We start from the raw sequence: 27529 nt of genomic DNA, 5'->3' as shown, positions 1-27529 counted from the left end.
ATGTTATTCCTTCTTAATGGTTTCTCCAGCAGGATCTTACAAGACCTTTCAGTATTCGTCTCCTGCAGCTGCTGGGTGGTTGACTTCTTGTACGTTAACCCTTGCAGCAGCATCTGGACACCCAAGCTCTCCAACACTACATTGAACCATCCGGACATTAGGAACAGCTGACGGGTGGCGTCATGGGATCAGTAAGGTGGTACCGCATGGCATCGTGTCACGATCTGCCCTGAGATAATGCGCTGACCTCTCCTCTGCGCAGCATGAGGTAACATTCGGCAGTCATGGGTAAATGTGGCAGCTTTGACCGCGGGCAGATTGTTGGTGCCCGGAGGTGTGGGGTCGGTATTTCTGAAACAGTCCCCCTTGTTGGCTTAACTGCGGCATCAAGAGAATCAGACAGATGTCCAACAGAAGATCCCACACCGGCAGGTCATGTGTGGCTGATCCTAGAGGCGAGCGTCTGGTATCTCAGCAATGGCGCACCACAGCGGACCAACTGACCCAGCAGTATGATGGCATGGGCATCAGACACATTCCCACAATGACCATGCAGCATACCTCGCATTGACGGATTTAATAGCCGGAAGCCGACAAGGTGGAGTCTGATGACTCCGCATCATCGCCAACATCTCACATTGGGCCCAGAAAAGACGTCCAGTGACAACACATTCTCCACGCTGCCTTGGCCCCCAAACTTATAGGACTGTAACCCCATCGAACATGTTTAGCATATGCTGGAAAGGGCTGGGATATTTACTCCCACTTCTCCACTAAATGTGCCCCGACTGACGGAGCGGCTGCAGCGGGCATGGGGCAAGTTGAGTATAGACGATGATCGCCACCTTGTGGAATCTGTTCCCTGATGTCAGAAACCTGTGATCACCCAAAAAGGTGGACGAACCCGTTATTGAGTAAGTGCAGTGACTATTTAGTGTATAACCGGCATACACAGAACCTGTCATCTCTGTATTCTCACACCTCCTGAACCACTTGTCGTTATACCCTCAAACATTACTCCAATCTTCTTGGGCACAGTGCCAGGTGCAAAAACGTGACCTCCCCCAAAAATGGGTGATGCCAGCAAGTAAGTGCTCACCAGGCCTCCAGACGTGCATGTAATGTCAGGGCCCTTCTGGGAACTACCAGGGTCCATGTTGGGTACATGATACCAGTAGGTGCTTAACCCCTCAATGACCACCCTTTTTCTTGGACCACATAAAAAAATGTTGGATTTAATTTAGTACATGTAGCCTTTATAAGGTACTTGTGGTCCCATAGAAGTGTACAGGTACCCTATTACAGATCCGCACAACTCGGAGACATCCTCAGCTGGGAATCGGCCCATTTACATTGACACGCCTTCCGACAATAAAAAGTTTAGAAACTTAGTGCAAAAAAAGATTTCAAAGCTAATTTAATGTTTGGTTTTTTTTGGGTTTTTTTTAAATGGCCATCTAAAAAGCTTGAGCTGTAGGTAGTTTCGGTAGCCCTATCCATCATCACGGCCAATACTGTTTTTAGTAGAAGACCACAAGAGACCCTTGTTATTACCACAACACCAGACACAGTGCCTCACCTGGGCTTGGGAGGTGACTAACTGGACCCTAGAGAACTGGCAACTTGTGTCATGTTCTGATAAGTCACGTTACCAATTCTTTTGGACTGATGGTCGGGTCGTGTGTGGCACAGAACCCATGAAGCTATGAACTGCAGTTATCAACAAGGTACTGTGCAGGCTGGTGGTGGCTCCATACCGGTGTGTGCAGGCTGGTGGTGGCTCCATACCGGTGTGTGCAGGCTGGTGGTGGCTCCATACCGGTGGGTGCAGGCTGGTGGTGGCTCCATACCGGTGGGTGCAGGCTGGTGGTGGCTCCATACCGGTGGGTGCAGGCTGGTGGTGGCTCCATACCGGTGGGTGCAGGCTGGTGGTGGCTCCATACCGGTGGGTGCAGGCTGGTGGTGGCTCCATACCGGTGGGTGCAGGCTGGTGGTGGCTCCATACCGGTGGGTGCAGGCTGGTGGTGGCTCCATACCGGTGGGTGCAGGCTGGTGGTGGCTCCATACCGGTGGGTGCAGGCTGGTGGTGGCTCCATACCGGTGGGTGCAGGCTGGTGGTGGCTCCATACCGGTGGGTGCAAGCTGGTGGTGGCCCCATACCGGTGTGTGCAGGCTGGTGGTGGCCCCATACCGGGGTGTGCAGGCTGGTGGTGGCTCCATACCGGGGTGTGCAGGCTGGTGGTGGCTCCATATCGGGGTGTGCAGGCTGGTGGTGGCTGCATACCGGTGTGTGCAGGCTGGTGGTGGCTGCATACCGGTGTGTGCAGGCTGGTGGTGGCTCCATAGCGGTGTGTGCAGGATGGTGGTGGCTTCATACCGGTGTGTGCAGGCTGGTGGTGGCTCCATACCGGTGTGTGCAGGCTGGTGGTGGCTCCATACCGGTGTGTGCAGGCTGGTGGTGGCTCCATACCGGTGTGTGCAGGCTGGTGGTGGCTCCATACTGGTGTGTGCAGGCTGGTGGTGGCTCCATACCGGTGTGTGCAGGCTGGTGGTGGCTCCATACCGGTGTGTGCAGGCTGGTGGTGGCTCCATACCGGTGTGTGCAGGCTGGTGGTGGCTCCATACCGGTGTGTGCAGGCTGGTGGTGGCTCCATACCGGTGTGTGCAGGCTGGTGGTGGCTCCATACCGGTGTGTGCAGGCTGGTGGTGGCTCCATACCGGTGTGTGCAGGCTGGTGGTGGCTCCATACCGGTGTGTGCAGGCTGGTGGTGGCTCCATACCGGTGTGTGCAGGCTGGTGGTGGCTCCATACCGGTGTGTGCAGGCTGGTGGTGGCCCCATACCGGTGTGTGCAGGCTGGTGGTGGCTCCATACCGGTGTGTGCAGGCTGGTGGTGGCTCCATACCGGTGTGTGCAGGCTGGTGGTGGCCCCATAACGGTGTGTGCAGGCTGGTGGTGGCTCCATACCGGGGTGTGCAGGCTGGTGGTGGCTTCATGCTGTTGTGCAAGCTGGTGGTGGCCCCATACTGTTTGTGCAGGTTGGTGGTGCCTCCATACCGGTGTGTGCAGGCTGGTGGTGGCTCAATACCGGTGTGTGCAGGCTGGTGGTGGCCCCATACTGTTCTGTGCAGGATGGTTGTGGCCCCGTACTATTCTGTGCAGGCTGGTGGTGGCTCAATGCTGGTGTGTGCAGGTTGGTGCTAGTTTCATACTGGTGTATGCAGGCTGGTGGTGGCTCCATACTGGAGTGCAGCCTGCATTTTCACCCAACGGGAGCCTAAACAGAGGCTGGACAGACATCTGTCTGTGATGATTTAGGGATCGTGCACTGAGCAGGGGGTTGGACCCGATGACCCCGGAGGTCCCTTCTAACTCTTCCATTCTAGGATTCTATGATTTATTTGTGAGATGTGGTGGAGAGGTCTATTCACCTCCGGGATCCATCCACTTGTGGAATTGATGCTTCGTCAAGTTGCTGCATTTTGTCAGGTTAACGGGGTCCTATATGATATTAATGCCTGTCCTGTGACTCTTGGCAAGTCATTGTATATGTCCTATGATCCTATCTATACCTTATGACCAAATACTTCTCCATATGCCCTATTACCCTATATCCCTATCTATTCCACATGCTTCTTTATATGCCCACTGACCCCATGATCCTATATATTTCCTCAATGCCATGAAACTATTCCCTTTGACCCTATGTTCCTATACATGCCCTACGGTTGCTCTTGCTCATCACTGGAGGAGGGTAACTTTGACAAATAGATATTTATATCGTATTTAACCCTTTCAGGACCATAAGACTCAATCTATTTTGTGGGCAGTTTAGAACTATGGGACAGATATGTCCCTTCATGCTCTTAGGGTTAATCAGATTTGGCAGGACCCATCACAGATCTCCCAGTATGTGGCACAGGCGGGCATCCTTGGCTCCGGCGGGCAGCTGACAGTAGCTGGGGGATGTGGACAGATCTGTATACTTAGGAAATTGTTCATGAAATAAGGCAAAGTCAGCAAATCCATCAATGAGGAGCAGATGTGAGGCCGAGGGAGGGAGACGCTGGTGTTTATCTGACTATCAATGAGTCTTAGGAAGGAGAATAGATCTTATGTTGTAGCCTGAAGTCCCACCGACCTCATTACAGGATCAGAGAGGTTTTCTTACTAACTTCTTGGACTTCAGGGTGTAACATGATATAAATGTGTCAGTGCTACATGTGTATTCTGTATGGCTTCCACATAGAAGTATATACAGAAATCTACTGACATGGAGTCTGGAGGCAAAGTGTACTTTGTAGAAATGTTTGCAAACAACATGGCGTCCGGAGAGCGGGGGTGGGGAGGTTAAAGAGTTCCCATAAGCTTTCCAATGAATTTCCCGTTTAATTGACATGTGACCGGTCAGGGTCCTGGATCCTGTCCATCCCTCCAGCCTCTGGAGCTCATCAGCAGATGTTTTGCTATCACAGATTTGGCCACAAGTGATAAGCTGATAAGAATGTGCTGGTTATAATGACTCACAGCTCCAGGGGAACACATGACCCGGGTATGTTAGACTCATTCCCCTATTATTAAACACTCTCTTCCTTACTTAACTACAATAACCACTGAGACCGATTTCTTTGGAAATTTTTGGCCACAGCAGCCAAGTTTATTAAACAAAAAACACATACAATTATTTTAACCTTTTAATACGAGGGGAGGCCCTGGAGGCAACCAAAAATACCAAAATTACCCAAAAGGGGGTCTGGTGTTAAATAAATAAATAAACCCGTACCTTGCCTCCAGCCGTCACCCGCCTCGGAGACACCACTAGCCCCCCTCCACCGGGATGCTAGAAGAACAAAAATACCTTAAGGCCACCCGGGATCCCTTCCCTGGCCTTCTCCCACACACCAGCCCCAACACCATAACACCAGGGTGATAATACCGGTGAGGCCGTCCCCACCAATACTTCCTTTCACCCAACATACCAACTCAGCCTCCAAGGACCCCTCCCCCCGTCCGCCCACGGCTGCCACGACATGTTATACATATCATTTTGCGCCACCTCATCGTTGTACCTGAAAATGCTAAATAATGTAATTAATTCAATCTACAAACCATATCAAGGGAGGGAGGGTGGGACACAGCTAATACCAGATTTTAAAATAGCGCTCCCGCCCAAACTACCCTTTTTATGAGTACTTTTAACCCCTCCCCTTACTTAACCCTTAACCAATTAAATTAAATATAAATAGCCCACTCTCCTATGTCCTTCCCCCCCCTTCCTTTCCCAAACTTACTTTTATTATTTATTAACCCTATCCTACCCGCTCCATTCCCTAACAACCCTGTCATGCAGGGCCTACTCTCATGGGCCCCTGCAGGGCCCGATCCGGCCCCGAGCTTGACCCGGGTATGTTAGACTCATTCCCCTATTATTAAACACTCTCTTCCTTACTTAACTACAATAACCACTGAGACCGATTTCTTTGGAAATTTTTGGCCACAGCAGCCAAGTTTATTAAACAAAAAACACATACAATTATTTTAACCTTTTAATACGAGGGGAGGCCCTGGAGGCAACCAAAAATACCAAAATTACCCAAAAGGGGGTCTGGTGTTAAATAAATAAATAAACCCGTACCTTGCCTCCAGCCGTCACCCGCCTCGGAGACACCACTAGCCCCCCTCCACCGGGATGCTAGAAGAACAAAAATACCTTAAGGCCACCCGGGATCCCTTCCCTGGCCTTCTCCCACACACCAGCCCCAACACCATAACACCAGGGTGATAATACCGGTGAGGCCGTCCCCACCAATACTTCCTTTCACCCAACATACCAACTCAGCCTCCAAGGACCCCTCCCCCCGTCCGCCACAGCCAGCAGAACTTACTCCCTAAGTCTGCGCAGCCCCCACAATCGCAGAGCCCTCTCTATCCCCTCTTGGATCGCCAGTGTCCACATATCGGTACCAACCTCGTTGAGGTGTACCCCGTCACTCCTCCAGTAACCCCCATAACCCCCTTCAAGATCATGGTGGCGAATCTTTACCCCTCCATTCCGAACGACAAAATTCGAAATGTGCCTATTAATTTTAATGCGAGCTTTGTTTATCTTTTCTACTGATCTCGCCATCCGCCACGTTTTCCTAGGCAAGATCTCCGACCAAACTATGATCATGTCCGGGAATAACCTTCGCATGCGCAAGAAGTCATGCTGTATATCCCTCCGTATCTCCCTCGCAGGTCTTCCACCCAGGTCATTGCCACCGGCATGCAGCACTAAGATGTCCGGTGCCTTGTCTAGCTCCACAAACCCTTTTACCTCCGGAAGCACCCTGCCCCACATCATACCCCTCATACCAATCCAGCGGATAATCGCGTCATCCCTTGAAAACCCAAGCTGACGGCCTTCTGGTCTCAGCTTAGCTCGATCAGCTGCCCAGAACACAAAAGAGTGGCCGACGATCCAAACCAGCGCTGGATCTTGACCTGTCAAGACAAAACCAAACACAAAGAATCCAATAATCAAATATCCGTTCAAATGTGTATACATACCCCAAAACTGTTTTTTTTTTTTTTTTTTTTTTTTTTGTGTGTGTGTGTCTCATCCTCTATCATTAAACCAACCCTCAGGTCTAATATAGATTTGGTATCTTTTTGATTCCCATCTCCCAATTTTTTGCACCACTGACGGGCTCAAACCCCATTCTGCAGCCTCTGTAGCCGCACCAATCCTAAAAGAATGGGACGAATAACCCACTCTTTCAAGGCCTAACTGCTCCAGCGCCTTTTTCAACACTGCACTAAATTGAAACTTTGATAGGTAAAGGCCATTCCTATGCTGCAATAACGGACCATCCTTTATTACCAAAACTTCCATCAGATTCTTCACACACCCCACCGGACACATACGTGCCCCAGGTACTGACCCCAGGACAATCTTTTTCCCTTTTCCTAATTGGTCGGTCTTGGAGCTTCTCAACCAAATTTCCAACTGGTCCCTCAATAACGTAACATCTGTGCACAGCAGACCGCCCCCCATTTTCGTGCTGGGTGATACCAACTCACTGATACGAAAAGCCCCGAAAAAGGCTAAGGAGAACGCCGCCTTAAACAAACTTGATTCAAATGAGTTGTGACAAACCACCTCCAATGCCTTCCCCAAATTCTCCAAAACGGCAAAAGATATCGGCCGTCTACCATCTTTTCCCCGTTTTCCTTTTCTAAAACCTTTTAAAGCTTGCCGTACTATAAACTCTTTAGTAACATCCCTCCAACCTTGCAATTTAAAATTAAACGCTATGGCCGCCATAATGCGATCCACCTTAGCCACTGACCAACCGCTACTAGACGCCTCACTCAATAACCATAACAACGCCCCTGTCCTATCTTCATCACTATGGACTTCCCCCAAAATTCCCACCCAACGTTCCCACTCCTTCCATGCCGAATCATACGCTTTCCGCGTATTCTCAGCTAAAGATCGTCTTATAAGGTGCTCCGCTGCACGTCTACCAGACTCCAAAGTTCTTGAGGGCATCGAATTCCTTCCTCCTCCGCATCCGGCACCAATGTTCGAAAACGCTCCCACTGAAAGCGAGAAATTGAGTCAGCAATGGCGTTCTCAATCCCCGGAACATGCACAGCAATTATCCATGTGTTAAGTGACAAACACAACAAAACCAAATGCCGTAACAAGTCCACCACTGGGGGCGAGTGCGCACTTAGTGCGTTGATAGCTTGCACAACCCCTAGATTGTCACAACAAAACCTAACTTTTTTATTACGAAACCAATCTCCCCAAATTGCCACTGCCACGACAATGGGGAATAACTCTAACACCACCAGATTTTTAACCAAACCTGCTTCCACCCATTCCTTTGGCCATGCCGCCGCACACCATTGTTTTCTAAAGATTGCACCAAAACCTGTGCCCCCTGCGGCATCAGTGAACAGTTCCCAATCCACATTATCAACCCCTTTTTCCATCATAATTGACCGCCCATTATATTTTCCAAGGAATGACAGCCAAACTGATAAGTCAGCTTTCATTTCCTTTGTGACCCTAATGAAATGGTGAGGAGATTTAACTCCCGCCGTTGCCCTAGCCATTTTTCTACTAAAGACTCGCCCCATGGGCATAATCCTGCAGGCAAAATTTAGTTTCCCTAATAAGGATTGCAGATCTTGAAGCGTCACTTTTCTGCTTGACTGTACCTTAAGTAGATCGTGCTCCAAAGAAGACAACTTCTCTGGCGGCAAACGACACTCCATGGCCACAGTGTCAATTACAATTCCTAGAAAACTCAAACATGTTGTAGGGCCTTCCGTTTTTTCCGGAGCCAATGGCACACCGAAATGACATGCGACCCATTGCACCGTGTCCAGAAGGTTCTTGCAAATATCATTATTTGCCGGCCCTATACACAAGAAGTCATCTAAGTAATGGATGACAGACTGAATCCCTGCCACGTCACAAATCACCCACTCCAAAAAAGAACTGAACGCTTCAAAGTAAGCGCATGAAACTGAACACCCCATTGGTAGACATCTGTCCACAAAAAACATCCCCTCCCAATAACAACCCAGCAAACGACAACTGTCTGGGTGCACCGGCAACAAACGAAATGCTGATTCAATATCAGTTTTCGCTAGCGTCGCCCCCATCCCATACTTGCGTACCCATTTTACGGCTGCATCAAACGATGTGTATACCACCGAACAGAGTTCTGGGTCGATCCCATCATTTACTGATGCCCCTTTTGGGTACGACAAGTGATGAATGAGCCGAAATTTGTTCGGCTCTTTTTTAGGGACCACCCCTAGCGGTGACACCACAAAATCCTCCCAAGGTGGGGTCTCAAATGGGCCCGCCATTCTACCTAAACTAACCTCCTTAAACAATTTTTCATGCACAACCTCCCTATGCTCCGCCGCCGACTTCAAGTTTTTCAACGAAAACGGAACTTGATGCCTTGGTTGCGGTATCCTAAAACCCTGTTCAAAACCTTCAAACAAAAATAACCCCTTTTCTTTATCCGGGTATCTATTTAGATAGTGGACCATCCTTTGAAGATTCACCGGTGTCATCCCTTTTCCAATTGCTTCCCCCCCCTTTTCCCTTATCCTTTCTGAAGCAGCGAGAGGCGCCGTGAGATGCGCCTTCACAAACTGAGCAGACGTGCTTGAACTTGCATGTCGCTCCAAATTTACATTTTCCCTCATTAAATTGCCAGCAAACTCCTGGCTTTTTACCTCCTGCTTGTCCCCCCTGTTGTCCGCTCCCAGAAACCCCACTTGTGCCGGCTGTGCCGGCTCCTCCCTGAAAGGGATGCCCGTGTCTAGCCGGGGCCATCACTCTAAGCCATAGACCGATGTCCTTATGGTCCCATCGGATGCTGGGCCTAACCGCCTTCCGCTGACGAAATTGTTCGTCATAACGGAGCCAAGTTTGCCCCCCGTATGTACGGTACGCCTCTCCAATCGCGTCCAGGTAACAGAATAAACCTGAACAATTCTCTGGATTCTTTTCGCCAATAACGCTCGCCAATATTGCAAACGCCTGTAACCAATTCTGAAAAGTTTGCGGGATCAATCGCCACCGCCTCTTTTCTTCTTCCTCCTTCTTGTATTCCGTCCTTTTTCCCTTTTCTAGATTAAATTTTTCCAACGGGAGTAGAGAGAATATCTCCACGTACTCGTCCCGCCAGATCTTTTCTTTGATCTCTTTTTTCAGGTGTGCCCCCAAAGGACCCTCAAAGCACACATACACCTCTCCCTTAGCCTTGTCATCAAGCCGCACTGCATTCCCGTCCTTCTCTGTCTGAACGGCGACTGTTACCCCTGACGTTGCCGATGCTGTACTGACCGGCTGACTATGCATTAATGTCCCTGCATCATTTGCCGAACCGGCCCCCCCCCTTGCTAGCCAAGCCGCCACAGGCGACGGACCACTCAGGCCCCTTGACGCTAACCCCCTTTCACACCTTACCAAGATTTCCCGCACATTACCCAATAACTGACTTAGATCAGCCTCACTGTTGCCCCCCCCCCTTTCTCTATCACCTACTCCCCCAACCCCCACATTACCGCCAGCATGGATTATATCACTCTCTTGCATTGTATTGCTATCTTGCATCACATTTCTACAATGCATAACACTTCTACCCCGCACTGCATCTAGCATTACATTTCTATCATGCAATATATCACTATCCTGCATAACATTCCTATCATGCAATACATCACTATCCTGCATAACATTCCTATCATGCAATACATCACTATCCTGCATAACATTCCTATCATGCAATATATTACTATCCTGCATAGCATTTCTATCTAGCGATAAAGACAAATATGATAACATTTGCTCACCAGGCCGCATGGGCGCTGTGTCCCCACCAGCCGTACTGCGCGGATCCTGTAGAATCTCCGTCCTCCTGTACGCCATGGAGTCCTCAACGCGACCCGAGCCACCCGGATGCTCGTGCTGTGTCGGCACCATAACGGCCGACCTGATAAAGCCCCTTGATGGTCCTGCAGCTGCACTGTCGCCTGACAAACTCCTCTCACTGGTGCGCTCAGCCGAACGCACCGTTGCCCTGGGCAGATTTTCATGTTGCTGGTCATCTTCCATACCCGGCCCTGCTCTCCTTGAGCCGACCGTCCTGCCTCTAGATCCTCCCTCAGATGGCCCCTCGCGCGCCTCACGCTGCCTGGCTGGCACCCGGACCGGTGCATCATCCAAGGCACCAGCCGTTGCTTCTCCTGTGGCTCTCATTACAGGCTCCGCTAGCCCCGCCCCCCGAGGAGAGCGGGACCTGCGAGAAGCCGTTAACCCAGGCCGGCTTGCCGGATTCCTCCTGACCGGTCTATCACTGGCTCCCTTTGCTCTGGGAGCAGGACGACCGGCCAAAGGGTCCCCAGAGGGGCTCCTGTACCTGCGCCTGGGTAGTGGCTCCTTCTCCTCCGCTATGAGCCTTGTCGGAGGACGGGTCCTGCGCGCGCGCCGCGCTCTCCCACTCATCTCAGACGTCGCCGCTGCTCCTGCCTCTGCCGCTGGACCCGATGTTGCCGCTGAAACGCTCAGCATGCCGGCTACCTCCTGCTGTAGCCACCCTGCCGGGTGGCGCTCCGCTGCTGCCCTCAGCTGCTCTAACACTTCCTCAACCGAAGCCATAGTAAGTCTCCCTGCTTTCTTACTCTGATATCACTCTGGTATGTCACACAGCTAATACCAGATTTTAAAATAGCGCTCCCGCCCAAACTACCCTTTTTATGAGTACTTTTAACCCCTCCCCTTACTTAACCCTTAACCAATTAAATTAAATATAAATAGCCCACTCTCCTATGTCCTTCCCCCCCCTTCCTTTCCCAAACTTACTTTTATTATTTATTAACCCTATCCTACCCGCTCCATTCCCTAACAACCCTGTCATGCAGGGCCTACTCTCATGGGCCCCTGCAGGGCCCGATCCGGCCCCGAGCTTCAAAAATGTAGAAAAATCTCAGACTGATTCCTCATTCAGCTGCTTTTTCTTATGTGGAAGAGTGCATATTAAAAGGACAAAGCGGGCACTGCGCCTCTTATGGTTGCCCATTACTAATGTGGCATCAACATATTATGTAGTATCCACATAAAATATATGGGGAGAACATGCAAAGCCCATACAGATATTGTCCCGGTTCAAACTAGAACCCACAAAGCCATGCAACATTGCTGACCGGTATTAAGGTACTAGTCTTTCTTGTTCAAAAGCTTTAATTTACAGTCCTTTATCTTCAGTGCAATAGTGTCCTAGTCTTTGATGTCTTGTGATTTATTATTCTAGTCCCCGATTTAGTTCAGTGGTTTAGTTCCTTAGTCCTTGGTGTCCAGTGGTTTAGTTCCTTAGTCCTTGGTGTCCAGTGGTTTAGTTCCTTAGTCCTTGGTGTGCAGTGGTTTAGTTTCTTAGTCCCTGGTGTGCAGTGGTTTAGTTTCTTAGTCCCTGGTGTGCAGTGGTTTAGTTTCTTAGTCCCTGGTGTGCAGTGGTTTAGTTTCTTAGTCCCTGGTGTGCAGTGGTTTAGTTTCTTAGTCCCTGGTGTGCAGTGGTTTAGTTTCTTAGTCCCTGGTGTGCAGTGGTTTAGTTTCTTAGTCCCTGGTGTGCAGTGGTTTAGTTTCTTAGTCCCTGGTGTGCAGTGGTTTAGTTTCTTAGTCCCTGGTGTGCAGTGGTTTAGTTCCTTAGTCCCTGGTGTGCAGTGGTTTAGTTCCTTAGTCCTTGGTGTCCAGTGGTTTAGTTCCTTAGTCCCTGGTGTGCAGTGGTTTAGTTTCTTAGTCCCTGGTGTGCAGTGGTTTAGTTTCTTAGTCCCTGGTGTGCAGTGGTTTAGTTTCTTAGTCCCTGGTGTGCAGTGGTTTAGTTTCTTAGTCCCTGGTGTGCAGTGGTTTAGTTCCTTAGTCCCTGGTGTGCAGTGGTTTCGTTTCTTAGTCCCTGGTGTGCAGTGGTTTAGTTTCTTAGTCCCTGGTGTGCAGTGGTTTAGTTCCTTAGTCCCTGGTGTGCAGTGGTTTAGTTCCTTAGTCCTTGGTGTCCAGTGGTTTAGTTCCTTAGTCCCTGGTGTGCAGTGGTTTAGTTTCTTAGTCCCTGGTGTGCAGTGGTTTAGTTTCTTAGTCCCTGGTGTGCAGTGGTTTAGTTTCTTAGTCCCTGGTGTGCAGTGGTTTAGTTTCTTAGTCCCTGGTGTGCAGTGGTTTAGTTCCTTAGTCCCTGGTGTGCAGTGGTTTAGTTTCTTAGTCCCTGGTGTGCAGTGGTTTAGTTTCTTAGTCCCTGGTGTGCAGTGGTTTAGTTCCTCAGTCCCTAGGGTCTAGTGGTTTAGTTCCTCAGTCCCTGGTGCCCAGTGGTTTAGTTGATCTATCCCTGGTGTCCAGTGGTCTAGTTCCTCTGTTCCTTGATGTTCAGTACTTTAGTTCCACAATACCTGGTATGAAATGGTTTAATTCTTCTATTCCTGGTGTATAGTGATTTAGTTCCTCACTTCCTGATGTTCAGTGGTTTAGTTTATCTGTTCCTGGTGTCTAGTGTTTTTTGGTGTCTAGTAGTTTAATTTAGATAGATAGTTTAGTTCCTCAGTCCCTAGTGCTCAGTAGTATATTTTCTTACTCTCTGGCATCCAGTGGTTTAGTTCCTCACTCCCTGGTGTCCAGTGGTATAGTTTCTCACTCCTTAGTTTCCAGTGATGTAGCTCCTCAGTCCCTTGTGTCCAGTGGTTTAGTTCCTCACTCCCTGGTGTCCAGTGGTATAGTTTCTCATTCCCTGGTGTCCAGTGGTATAGTTTCTCAGTCCCTGGTGTCCAGTGGTATAGTTTCTCAGTCCCTGGTGTCCAGTGGTATAGTTTCTCAGTCCCTGGTGTCCAGTGGTATAGTTTCTCAGTCCCTGGTGTCCAGTGGTATAGTTTCTCAGTCCCTGGTGTCCAGTGGTATAGTTTCTCAGTCCCTGGTGTCCAGTGGTATAGTTTCTCAGTCCCTGGTGTCCAGTGGTATAGTTTCTCAGTCCCTGGTGTCCAGTGGTATAGCTTCTCAGTCCCTGGTGTCCAGTGGTATAGCTTCTCAGTCCCTGGTGTCCAGTGGTATAGTTTCTCAGTCCCTGGTGTCCAGTGGTATAGTTTCTCAGTCCCTGGTGTCCAGTGGTATAGTTTCTCAGTCCCTGGTGTCCAGTGGTATAGTTTCTCAGTCCCTGGTGTGCAGTGGTTTAGTTTCTCAGTCCCTGGTGTGCAGTGGTTTAGTTTCTCAGTCCCTGGTGTGCAGTGGTTTAGTTTCTCAGTCCCTGGTGTGCAGTGGTTTAGTTTCTTAGTCCCTGGTGTGCAGTGGTTTAGTTTCTTAGTCCCTGGTGTGCAGTGGTTTAGTTCCTTAGTCCCTGGTGTGCAGTGGTTTCGTTTCTTAGTCCCTGGTGTGCAGTGGTTTAGTTTCTTAGTCCCTGGTGTGCAGTGGTTTAGTTCCTTAGTCCCTGGTGTGCAGTGGTTTAGTTCCTTAGTCCTTGGTGTCCAGTGGTTTAGTTCCTTAGTCCCTGGTGTGCAGTGGTTTAGTTTCTTAGTCCCTGGTGTGCAGTGGTTTAGTTTCTTAGTCCCTGGTGTGCAGTGGTTTAGTTTCTTAGTCCCTGGTGTGCAGTGGTTTAGTTTCTTAGTCCCTGGTGTGCAGTGGTTTTGTTCCTTAGTCCCTAGTGTGCAGTGGTTTAGTTTCTTAGTCCCTGGTGTGCAGTGGTTTAGTTTCTTAGTCCCTGGTGTGCAGTGGTTTAGTTCCTCAGTCCCTAGGGTCTAGTGGTTTAGTTCCTCAGTCCCTGGTGCCCAGTGGTTTAGTTGATCTATCCCTGGTGTCCAGTGGTCTAGTTCCTCTGTTCCTTGATGTTCAGTACTTTAGTTCCACAATACCTGGTATGAAATGGTTTAATTCTTCTATTCCTGGTGTATAGTGATTTAGTTCCTCACTTCCTGATGTTCAGTGGTTTAGTTTATCTGTTCCTGGTGTCTAGTGTTTTTTGGTGTCTAGTAGTTTAATTTAGATAGATAGTTTAGTTCCTCAGTCCCTAGTGCTCAGTAGTATATTTTCTTACTCTCTGGCATCCAGTGGTTTAGTTCCTCACTCCCTGGTGTCCAGTGGTATAGTTTCTCACTCCTTAGTTTCCAGTGATGTAGCTCCTCAGTCCCTTGTGTCCAGTGGTTTAGTTCCTCACTCCCTGGTGTCCAGTGGTATAGTTTCTCAGTCCCTGGTGTCCAGTGGTATAGTTTCTCAGTCCCTGGTGTCCAGTGGTATAGTTTCTCAGTCCCTGGTGTCCAGTGGTATAGTTTCTCAGTCCCTGGTGTCCAGTGGTATAGTTTCTCAGTCCCTGGTGTCCAGTGGTATAGTTTCTCAGTCCCTGGTGTCCAGTGGTATAGTTTCTCAGTCCCTGGTGTCCAGTGGTATAGTTTCTCAGTCCCTGGTCTCCAGTGGTATAGTTCCTCAATCCCTGGTGTTCAGTGATGTATTTTCTCACTCACTGCTGTCCGGTTGTTTGTCTCCTCAGTCCCTGATGTCCATTGGTATATTTCCTCAGACTCTGAAGTCTAATGATATGGTTTCTCAGTTCCTGGTGTCCAAGAGTGTTCTTTCTCCCTAACGTCCAATGGTTTAGTTCATCCGTGCCACTGTCTAGTAGCTTAGTTTCTGGTGTCTAGTAGTTTAGTTGATCAGTCCTTGGTGTTCATTTGTTAAGTTCATCTGTTACTTGATACTTAGCAGTTAATACTTGTCAGTTTTGTCTTTAGTGTCCAGGGGCATAACTCCACAATGCTTGGTGCCCCCTAGTTGAGTAGCTCAATCACTGGTAATCTATTACTCCAATTATTAGAGTCCAATACTCTAGTGCCCCAGTTCATGGTGTCTCCTGGTTTAGTGCTCAGTTCCTTGTGCTCAATAGGTTGGTATCCCATTCTCCGGTGCTCACTGGTCACTTACTTGGCTGCTCAATCTTCTCTTTTCTATTTGTATATATTTTATCTTTGGGGTAGGATGATGCTAATGGGATTTCCTCAACCGGACATTTATGGCAAATCAACTATATAGAGAGCACAGAAATGTTGGCATGGACATAGCTAGGCAGTCAGTCACATCTCCCTGGTGCATGAGGGGCCACAAAAGCTTCCCTGCCATATGAGAAGACCCCAGTATTATAAATAACATGTAGAAGGTGAGGCCTTGTTACAGTTTTGCAGTGGGGCCCAGTTGGAGCTTCAAGTTATACCTCTGGTTACTCATTTCAAAGATAGGTGGAGTTCCCAACAGTCTGTCATAGTAAATCACCTTTAGAACACATATTTTGTTCATATGAACAAGTGGAGGGCTGTACTTACAAGCTGCTATGGAAGGGTACGTGAAATCTTCACATACTTGACACTGGATGTTGGAACATGAGGCCCTGATTTGCTTGTGATGAGTGAAATCTTGTGGTCCCCACATTACACAACAACAGCCAAAAACCCACAGTGTGAAGAAAGACATCTCAGAGTCTTGTGTTTATTGTCTTCCACTATTCTACTTACTCACGTGTTTACCCATGAAGATGACCTCCGGCAGCTCATCTGCCATGAGTAACTTGTAGAGTCTAGTACATTTCACAAACATCATATGGAGCCCATTTGTCCCCTGGAGCTCTCACATACAGATGACATTACACAATGTACGGGAAAGAATGGCCATCAATGTGCAATAGGAGCTTGATTTGCATATGAATTGATGATTAGGTAGGGTTTGCTATGAACATGAGTGGAGACTTCCTGTATAAGTCACTGGAGATCATCAAATCCATGGTCACTAGAGGCAAGATGATGCTGAGTCAAGATCAAGGTGTTTGACACAACCAATTGTACTCTGACTATGACCTCGGCAAGTCTGATTTACCTTTCACAATGATTTACACTAGAAACAATGTTATTGTAAGCCAAGTAGTCTAACAATGAACATCCAAAGATGAACCCCTAGGCAAGAGCATTGTGTGAGCCCCTTGCGCATCCTAGAGTGATAGCTCTAGGATATAGTAGACAGTAGAAGAAATTGTAGATGGTGGTGGGCCCCTTTGACTGTTGGATCCCTGTACAGATGCATTTACACTATAGTGCTGCATAAAAGTTGGTGGAAAAATATGTGAACCTTTATGTTCTGGTATCTGGTGTGACCCCCTTGTGCAATAATAACTGCATCTAAATGTTTCCAATAATAGTTGATTAGTTTTGCACCTTGACTGAGAGAAATTGTAGCCCATTCCTCCAGAGAAAACAGCTTCAGCTCCATTATGCTGATGGGTTTCCTCATGAACTGCTCAGTCCTGGTCCTTCCACCATATTTCTATGGGTTTAGAATAGAACACTTCTCATTTAGGTCAAAAAGCTTAATGGTCTTAACCGTCTACAAAACACTGTTCTAATAGCCTTTTGGCTTGTCCAGGTGATCTTTAGTAAACTGCAGATGGGCAGTGGTGTTGTTTGTGGAGAGCAGCTGCTTTTTCCTTGCGAACCTGCCATGCACACTATTGTGGTTCAGTGTCCTCCTGATGGGGACTATTGTGGTTCAGTGTCCTCCTGATGGGGACTATTGTGGTTCAGTGTCCTCCTGATGGGGACTATTGTGGTTCAGTGTCCTCCTGATGGGGACTATTGTGGTTCAGTCTCCTCCTGATGGGGACTATTGTGGTTCAGTCTCCTCCTGATGGGGACTATTGTGGTTCAGTCTCCTCCTGATGGGGACTATTGTGGTTCAGTCTCCTCCTGATGGGGACTATTGTGGTTCAGTGTCCTCCTGATGATGGACTCGTGAACATTAACATCAGTTAATTTGCTTAGAGGATACCTTGGCTTCCTTTGTGACCTTGTGGACTATTATATGCCTTTCTCTTGGTGTGATCTTCATTAGCCGACCTGGCGAGGGTAATAATGGTCTTGAATTTCCTCCATTTGTACACAATCTGTCTAACTGTGGAATCCAAACTTTTTAGAGATGGTTTTGCAACCTTTTCCAGCCCGGAGAGCAATCAGAATTCTCCTCTGTTCGTGCCATTGTACAACGTGTTGTGAAGGTCAGACTTGTTTGATTTAGTTCTGTTTATCTACTTTTAGGACTTGGTGAAAATCTGATGTAGTTTTAGATCAAATCTAAGCAGAAATAAGGAAAATTCTGAAGGGTTCACAAACTTTCAAGCACCACTGTATGTGCACCCCTGTAGTAATCTTACAAATACAAACATTCTACTGCACAACTAGTTATGGCAGCTGGCATCATATTTCCTCTATTGTCACATGTCATTGGATGTTTGGAGGAGTCAATTTCACCCTTTGGAGAGCTTGCAGAAAGTGGTCATGTGAAGGTAACAGGGCAGGGGTCACTTCTTAGGACCCCTCACTTTTAGGCAGAAGGTGGCTTATTCTGGTGCAGCAGACATGCTGTATTGAAATATATAGCAATGCCAGTTGATTGTGGGGGTTCAAGCAGCGAGAACTCAAGACACCAGCAGGAAGTGGATGCCGGTGGAAGAAGACCCCCAGGAACCAGTTTACTGCATCAGGAGGTGGCGGCATTGGAAGAAGAATCCTTTCACACACTTTTCTATAATCCAGTATACAGTTGGGTTGTCTGTTCTTCATATGATTGAATGATGATTAAGATGATGTTCTCTTAATGTTTAGCACTTGTTGTTATTGACAGAGTGCCCCCCGCTGGGACTGGAGTCTTTGAGGGTGTCTGACCACCAGCTGAGGGCTTCCAGTATAAAACGCTATGGGCTGGGTTCCCACCGAGGACGTCTGAACATACAGGTGGGTCGCACATGTACACATTTCCTGCTATGACCACTAGGGGGAGCTGATGCTGACTGTGCTATAATGAAGTAACAATCTGAATGAATGGGTGACCATGTGGTCCCGAGGCTTCCTTAGTCCGTCTGCTTCCTGCAGCTCTGCTCCACTATCAGCCAGACATTCATATGACCTAATAGGCTGTATAGACAGCGACAACCCCTTTTATACCACTATACTCAGCTATAAATGGTGAAGACCAAGGCCCCTTTAAGTGACTCCGTCCTTGAGAATCTCTTTCCATTCCTGGCAGTTTCTTCAGCTTGGAATATAGTTATAATTATAAACTAATCCGCTCTCAAGAAGAGGAAAGTCTGAGCCATTTCTTTCTACTCTTTTATGCCCAAATCATCAGTGATTCTATATTTATTACTAGAGAATTACACCCACTGATGGCGAGCTCTGACTTGAAAACATGGATGGGTATTTTCTGTGATAAGTTGGACTATACTACTGCTCACATATCGCATCACCAGTATATAGATATAGTCTACAGAAATAGCGAAGTCACTGTGTACATACATCACTTATCCTGTGTTACATATTGTATTATCCTCCAGAGCTGCACTCACTATTCTGCTGGTGGAGTCACTGTGTACATACATTACTTATCGTGTACTGATCCTGAGTTACATCCTGTATTATCTTCCAGAGCTGCACTCACTATTCTGCTGGTGGAGTCACTGTGTACATACATTACTTATCGTGTACTGATCCTGAGTTACATCCTGTATTATCTTGCAGAGCTGCACTCACTATTCTGCTGGTGGAGTCACTGTGTACATACATTACTTATCCTGTACTGCTCCTGAGTTACATCCTGTATTATACTCCAGAGCTGCACTCACTGTTCTGCTGGTGGAGTCACTGTGTACATACATTACTTATCCTGTACTGCTCCTGAGTTACATCCTGTATTATACTCCAGAGCTGCACTCACTGTTCTGCTGGTGGAGTCACTGTGTACATACATTACTTATCCTGTACTGATCCTCAGTCACATCCTGTATTATACTCCAGAGCTGCACTCACTATTCTGCTGGTGGAGTCACTGTGTACATACATTACTTATCCTGTACTGATCCGGAGTTACATCCTGTATTATACTCCAGAGCTGCACTCACTATTCTGCTGGTGGAGTCACTGTGTACATACATTACTTATCGTGTACTGATCCTGAGTTACATCCTGTATTATCTTGCAGAGCTGCACTCACTATTCTGCTGGTGGAGTCACTGTGTACATACATTACTTATCCTGTACTGCTCCTGAGCTACATCCTGTATTATACTCCAGAGCTGCACTCACTGTTCTGCTGGTGGAGTCACTGTGTACATACATTACTTATCCTGTACTGCTCCTGAGTTACATCCTGTATTATACTCCAGAGCTGCACTCACTGTTCTGCTGGTGGAGTCACTGTGTACATACATTACTTATCCTGTACTGATCCTGAGTTACATCCTGTATTATACTGCAGAGCTGCACTCACTATTCTGCTGGTGGAGTCACTCTGTACATACATTACTTATCCTGTACTGCTCCTGAGTTACATCCTGTAGATCTTTTATTATAAAAGTATGAAACATAACAATAAAAGCAAACTGTAACAATAGTAAATAATAATAATACAACCGTATACAGAGATAAGGCCCTTCACCCAGAGTCCATGGTCCACAAACAAAAGAAACCCCATGTCTGGACTCCCCTCCCCCCTGCCGCACACTCGCACACACACTCAAAGCAAAACACAATATACCTAAAAGAAGAGCATCCAGCTATCCAGAAGAGAAAACTAAAACTAAAACTCCAGGTCCAGCCGTACCGCACTGAAACCCCATCATAAACAAAATTAGGCAATAACGTAAACATAACATATATATATATACCAATAATTAACTAAATATGAAAATAAAGACCAAGCCAACCGGCATACAAAAATAACTAAAGAAAATTTTTTTTTTTTTTTTTTTTTTTTTTTTTTTTGGGTCCCCAGTGCAGCTCGGGGGCCATGCCTGCTCCACCAGTCCGTGCCCAGAGTTCTAAAGTTCAGGACGTGCCAAGCCACACCAGGGTTTTTGTTTTTTTTTAATATATATAAACTGTACAACACTCTGCCTGCCGCAGCCTGGGGGCCATGCCCGCTCCACCAGTCCGTGCCCAGAGTTCAATGTTCGGGACGTGCCAGGCTACGGCTCAAGGCGTGAAACCACTCCCCCCCAACCCCCCACCCAACCTAACTACCACCCAGAACGTGAATATATACATATAAAACATACAATAACCAATATACATGACATACACGATATATTAACATAACCCGAAAGCCTAAGGTCGGCTCACCTGCAGCCCTACTTCACTCCATTTTGCCCAAATCAAAACAAAAAGCTTTATGGTGCACTCACAGCCCGCCACCGGGATTGGAGGTGATAAGCCGGGCACAGACATCACAATGTTCTATCCCTTGCATTTTCTCCCTATTCTTTCCCTAATTTGCCCTAGACTGTCCTTAGTCTGCCCCTCAGTCTGACCCTTCATGGAAAACTGTCCCTGCCCTATCCCTCCTCTCTCCCTATCCTGTCCCTCCTCTCTCCCTACTCTGCCCCTAGAAAATTAAGAAAAACAAACTGTCCCTAACGAAATACAAGCCCTCTCCATAGGAGAGAAGCTTTAGATGTGCCCAGCTTCTCATACTCCAAAGAACGCACCTTCACCAGGTCACCCAGGATGTTCCTACAGACCGTATCCACGGGGAGGACTTTCAGTTCCGTCGAGATTAAACACCGTGCACTCCAGATGTGGAACCTGACCACTAGGCTAACTAGAAATAAAGTGCAGCGGTCCCTGCCACCAAGGCCTCTGAACGCTCCATAAGCCCACTCCGCATAGGAGAGGTGTGCCAGCTGAGGCCAGCCTATGGAGACCCCTACCCGTTGGTATACCTCTGTATTAAAGGGGCACTGAAGCAGGAAATGCTCCATGCTTTCCAGCACGTCGCTGCACTCCTGACGGGGGCAACCCCTGTCAATCAGAGGCCTGCTCTTCAAGTTACCCCTTACATACAGTCTCCCGTGAAAGCAGCGCCAAGCCAAGTCCCAAAACTTCAAGGGGACCCGGATTGAATTCAGTAAACGTAACCCTCCCTCCAGGTCCCGACTTGGGCAGTCCTTGAGCGCCAGGGGCTTCTGGAAATGGGTCAACAGGACTCTTTCGTCGAGGAGCCTCCTCGTCAGAGTCCTGATCTCCCACATCCCCAGACCCCACCGGCGTATCACCTTCAGAACCAAGGTAGCGTAAGCCGGGAGATGTCCGTGCTGCGTGCGAAGGTCCTTCACTCGCCCTCCTGTCTCCCATTCCTGGAAGAAGGGCCGAAACCATCCCCTGCAGGAGTAGACCCACGGAGGAGCCCTCTCTTGCCAGAGGTTGCCTATGTTGATCTTAAAAAAAGTGTTTACAAGAAACACCACGGGGTTGACCATAGACAACCCCCCTAGTCTCCTCGTGCGGTATGTAACATCTCTCCTGATCAGGTTCAACCTGTTCCCCCACAACATTAGGAAGAACAGGTTGTAGACCCGAGTCCAGAGAGGTTCTGGCAAAATGCATACGCTGCCCAGGTAGATGAATAACGGGAGCAGGTATGTTTTGATCAGGCTAATTCTTTCCCGAAGGGTCAAAGACCAACCCTTCCACTAGTTTACCTTGTGAGTTGCACCATCCAGCCTGTCCACCCAATTTTGCATGGGGTAATCCCCCTGGCCGAATTTGATGCCAAGTACTTTTGCTGAAGTTTGGGGCACCGGAAGGGTGTCCGGGAGATCAAACGTAGGATCCCCCCTTCCTAACCAGAGACTTTCACACTTATCCCAGTTGACCATAGACCCGGAAGCTTCCGAGTAGCGGTCCACCTCCGACACCACAAACTCCGCCTCCTCTCTCGAGGACACGAAGAGCGTGACATCATCGGCGTATGCCACTGCCCTCAGGGTAGCCTCCGGCACCGCCCGGTCCATCCCGACCCCTGCTATAGGTCCACAATCAACCCTCCTAAGGAAGGGATCTATCGCAAACGCATACAACAGGGGACTTAGAGGACAGCCCTGGCGGACGCCGGACCCCACCTCAAAAGGGCGGCCGGGCCAACCGTTCACCAGCGGGAAAGTCTCAGCCCCTGCATACAAAGTTCGCAGCCAATCAACAAACCCCACTGGCAGGCCGTATCTCAGAAGGACGGACCAGAGGTACTCGTGATTAACCCGATCAAACGCTTTGGCCTGATCCAAGGACAGCAGGTACCCCTCCCAGTGACCAGCCCTACCCTGCTCCACTGCCTCCCGGACACCGAGAACAGCGCTAAAGGTGCTACGGCCTGGAACAGAGCAATGCTGCGCCCCCGAGAGGAGCCGGGGTGCAAACTTGACCAGCCGATTAAACAGCACTTTTGCCAGAACCTTCCTGTCCGTATTGAGAAGCGCTATGGGACGCCAGTTCTCAATACGGCTCGAGTCTTTACCTTTTGACAGAATGATCAAGGCCGACCTCCTCATTGACTTTGGCAGAGTGCCCGAGGAAAGACACTCATTTAATACCTCCGTCAAGAGGGGACTCAAGAGGTCCTTGAAGGTCTTATAATACTCAGATGTTAATCCATCCGGACCTGGCGACTTTTTGGGCCGGAGCCCATCAATCGCCAGTCTAACTTCCTCTTCTCTGATCTCTTCTGTCAAAACGCCAAGAGAGGTGTCCACCCCTGGCCCAGGGACAGTTTCAGCCAGGAAAGCCGACATCACTTCCGAATCTAGATCCCTCTTTCCCAAGAGTTGCGAGTAGTAGGATCTGACGACCTCCAGAATCCCTGATCTGGATCGATTCAGGGACCCCGTACTGTCAATCAGTCCAGTGACCACTTTACTATTCACTGACATCCTACAGTTTCTGTAAGGGTCGGGCGAGCGGTACTTCCCGAAATCCCTCTCAAAAACCAAGGATGCGTGTCTGTCATACTGGCACGTCTTGAGTAAAGATTTCACTCTGGAGATCTCCTCGCGGCTACCTCCAGTCGAAACGAGATGTTCGAGTTTCCTCCTCAGGCCATTGTACAGGCGGTACCTGTCCAGGCATCTGAGGTTGGAGAGCTCACGGAAGAACCTCGCCGCCCTCCTCTTGAACATCTCCCACCACTCTGACTTACTGCTACAGAGATCCAGTAATGGTACCTGGCTCTGCAGAAAATCCTCAAAGGACTGTCTAATCTCTGCTTCCTCCAGGAGTGATGAATTCAGTCTCCACAAACCTCTACCCATCCGGGGGGTCTCTGCAACATTCAGAGAAAACAATATTAGACAGTGGTCGGAGAATTCCACCTCAACAACGGACACTGGTGAAGAGATGGCTTCCTCCTTCAAATAAAACCTGTCTATTCTAGACCTGCTCTGACCTCTATAATAGGTGAACCCCTCGTGGCCTGGGGTGTGCCGGATGTGGACATCCACCAGGCGAGCCTCGCTAGCTACACTATTAAGTGCGACGCCATCAAAAGTCAACCGCCTGTCTCCAGAGCCTCCCCTATCGCGGGCTCTTGTGACTGTATTAAAGTCACCTCCAAAGACAACTTGGCGGCTGGTAAAAAGGTAGGGCTTGATCCTCATAAAGAGACTCTTCCTGTCCTTTTTTGACTGGGGACCATAGATGTTTACAAGTCTCAATTCTTGTCCCTTCATGAGGACATCTAAGATCAGGCACCTTCCCATTTCTAATTCAATTACTCGTCGGCATTCGACCGCTGCGGTAAAAAGGACCGCCACTCCGCTATACGGCTCGGCCGCAAGAGACCAGTAGGAAGGGCCTGACCTCCACTCCCTTTTTGCCTTATGTATGGCTGCCAAATCAGACAGCCTGGTCTCCTGCAAAAATAAAATGTCGGCTTCAACGCGGCCGAGAAAATCAAAGGCCGCAAATCTAGCCGTATCTGACTTAATGCTGGCAACGTTAATTGATGCCAGAGTCAGCGGAGTGGGTGCCGCCATCATGAGTGATTAAATTAGATGGCTTTCTTCCTCACACCCGCTTCTTCGGGGTCGGAGGAAAGCCCCTTGCTTCTTTTTTTGGACACAGATGTGTCCATAGCAGGGGATCCCCCGACCCCATCGTCCTTGTTTCCAGGCTCCAGAGTAGCCCCCTCCCCGGAAGGAACTAGGCCTCCACGAGGAGGAGACTCAGTGCCCCCTGTTGACCCTTTCTTTGCCCCAGGCACCTTGCCCTTCGCTTCCCCCTCAGAGGAGGAAGAGATGTCTTGAAGGGCCCGGTACCTATTGGAGAGTCCAACTGGAGGCGAGCAGGCTTCTCCTTCCAGTACTTGGCCAGGGGTGGGAGAAGATCTTGAATCCCCCCTTCGCTTTCTCCTAGTGGCACCTAGCTTACGCCGTTTCTCTAACCACCTCTTTCCTTCCTCATCCACACTCTCATAGTGGGAGGAATCTGAAGAGTTGGTCTTTCCCTCCTCCCTCTGGATCCTCCTGTCCTCTTCATCCACTTCGCTGTCCCTCAAAGCCTCAGCCGCGAGATTTGCTTCAGGAACAGGGGCCACCATTGATCCACCTGCTGTGGGCGCTCCTGTCAGCTCCCTGCTCCGTCTGCGCTTGTCCTGACGCCTCTGCTCAGCAGGCGTCTTTTGCCGGTTCTTCCCTGGCTCCTGAGCTCCTCCACCTCTGCTAGTCCCCTCACCCCCAGAGGCCGCACCGTGGCCCCCATCCGTAGGTGCTGAGACCGCATTGGCAAAGGAGCGTGGACAGCGACTGAATGGGTGACCAAGGTCACCACACAGGTTACACCTAATCTCTGCACAGGAGGCGGCTAGATGACCCACACCCCCACACAGAGCGCACTTCAAGGTCTTACAAGCGGCGCTCAAGTGTGAGGGGTCGCCGCACCTGTGGCAGAGCTTCGGCTGCCCCTGGTAAAAGGCCAAGATACGATCCCTGCCGAGGAAGGCTGCAGAAGGTATGTGTGCCACTGAGTTTCCTGAACGCTTCAGCTTGACCATGAATGTCCAGGCCCCGGACCAGATGCCGTGCTCATCCCGGTTCTTTCTGGGCATGTCTGTCACCTCTCCGTATCGACCGAGCCACGTCATAATATCAAAACAAGAAAGCGACTCGTTACGAGTCAAAACGGTCACCTTCTTGACTTCGTTCTGGCGAGACACCACCTGGACGGCAAAGTCTCGCCAGCCGGGCTCGCTTTTCATCAGCTCGTAATTCCCCCAGAAGAGTTCTAGCCCCTCTGGGCGAACGAAGCTGATGTCAAACTCAGACGTGCCGAAGGGATGGATCAGGGCAAAGATGTCAACCGCCCTGAAGCCCATCTTCAGTAGAAGCTCCACTACTCTCGCCCTCGGGGGGCATGTATCATTGCCCCTCCAACGAAGACGGACCACATTCCTACGACCTGCGTCCTGCCCGGGTGTTGGTAGGGACCATACGGTCTCCCCCCTTTGCTCTCGGAAGGCTCCTAAGCCGTGTCTCTCTGTCCAAAGAGATAGGTTCACCTCTCTTCCTCCAACTGTGATTGAACTCTCCCCCTTCCGTAGAGCCCCCAGGAGGCGCTGTTGCAATACGCCCTCTCTAGAGCCTGGAGACAAGGAGGACCCCTCCCCTCCAGCGGCGACACTGGCATAACTCCTACCAGCTGTGGTCGCCACCGGAGGGGCGACTGGAACCTGTGATGTGCCCTGACCATCCCTAGAACCTGTGCCTATATTTACAGTAGGTGCCCCTGTGCCGGGAACAGTAGCTGCAGCCCGTGCCTCCGAGTGCGTCGGAGCATCAGACACACGGGCCGCACCAGACATATCCACACCTTTCATACCAAGACCTTTCATACCAAGACCCTCTGGACCAGACTTTGGGTTGGAAGCAGCTTTTTTATTTTGGGCCTTGGTAGACCTTGGGGGTGGCACTGCTGCCCCATCTTGCGCAGCTGCAACCACCGCAATGACCCCCCCATGGTCAGCACTCTGCATTCCAGCACTTTTAGTATTTTTATTTTTGCTTTTTTCCTTACTTTTGCCAGCAGCCTCCGCATCACTGGGTGCCTGGGACCTAGACTGGGACCTAGACTGAGGGACCCCTGCAGACCGACCTGTCGCACGGGGGACCCCCGATCCCGACCCCGCAGCACCCTCCGCATCACTGGCCTTACTGGTGCTGGCAGTTCCGCCACTGCCAAATTCTTTTGCCACCTTGCCTTGTCCTGTGCTGGCCGCCCTGCTGGCTGTTTCTGTCACTGCACTAACTGAAACAGGGACAGGGGACCCGGCCAGTTTAACTCCTTTATCCCTGTTCCCATGTTCAAAACCCACTGCAGAGTCAGAAACCGGGGTTCTCAGGGTGGGGGTGCCCTGATCCGACTTTGCAGCCAAACCAGCGCCCCCCGTCACATACACAAATTTCTCCTGCACCAAATTCTTTTTTTTTCCTTTTTTTGTCTTGATTTTCACATCCTCTTCTGGTAAATCATCACCAAACTGAAGGCCGCTCATATTGGGGGGGGGATTCCAACAGCCTTATCTGCTGCATTATTAAAGCGCCCCCATCGCTTTTATCTTCCTCTGGATCTGAATCCCCGGAGGTTAGAGGCAGCGCAACCTGCTCCGGCCGGAGGCTGCTGGTGGTTGTAGTGCCACTCTGGGTCTGCTCTCCTGAGCAGACAGGCTGTTCCCTCAGGCTATCCTCAAAGGCATCCTCGTCAGTACAGTCACCACCGCTGTCTCCATCGCTGGAGTGATCAGCCTTCTTGTGACCACTGTATCCTGATGCCATTTTGGAAAATCTATCACCGTTAAGTAATTTTTCCCTAAAGGGACCACTTTGCTCCAGAATCCTGTCCCTCTCTTCCTTGCACCTTTGTATGCAATCTTTACAGTCCTGTATAGTCTTGCTTATTACATCTTTTTTGCCTTTAGCAGCGGTCTGGTCCTTTAGCGACCTGGCCGACCGCAGCTTCTCCTTCTGCAGGAGGATTTCTCTCCCCGCACGCTCATAGTCCGCCATGCTGGTGGCCAGACGGGAGGCCAGCTCTACCACCGACTCCCCTTTCCTGCGATCACTCCACTGCGGCTTACCTCCTTTGCTGAGCGTTTGGCTGCGAGTTTGACTGCGGGTCATCATTTCGCTTCCGGCGCTGTCAGA

General features: G+C 49.4%; 1 protein-coding gene across 2 annotated transcripts in view; it reads left to right on the top strand.

Annotated features, from left to right (window-relative positions):
- The window catches only part of LOC136572382 (probable carboxypeptidase X1), a 108733-nt gene that overhangs the window by 23268 nt on the left and 57936 nt on the right, over positions 1-27529 (top strand). For both annotated transcript variants that reach the window (XM_066572908.1, XM_066572907.1), the window contains one exon: positions 18193-18302. In XM_066572908.1, the coding sequence (XP_066429005.1) occupies positions 18193-18302 (110 nt within the window). The remainder of the gene's footprint in view (positions 1-18192; positions 18303-27529) is intronic.

This window comes from Eleutherodactylus coqui, chromosome 7, assembly GCF_035609145.1.
Source record: "Eleutherodactylus coqui strain aEleCoq1 chromosome 7, aEleCoq1.hap1, whole genome shotgun sequence".
NCBI classification, from domain to species: Eukaryota; Metazoa; Chordata; class Amphibia; order Anura; family Eleutherodactylidae; genus Eleutherodactylus; species Eleutherodactylus coqui.
Note: the sequence above shows the minus strand (reverse complement) of the source record. Positions and strands in the feature narration are given on the sequence as shown.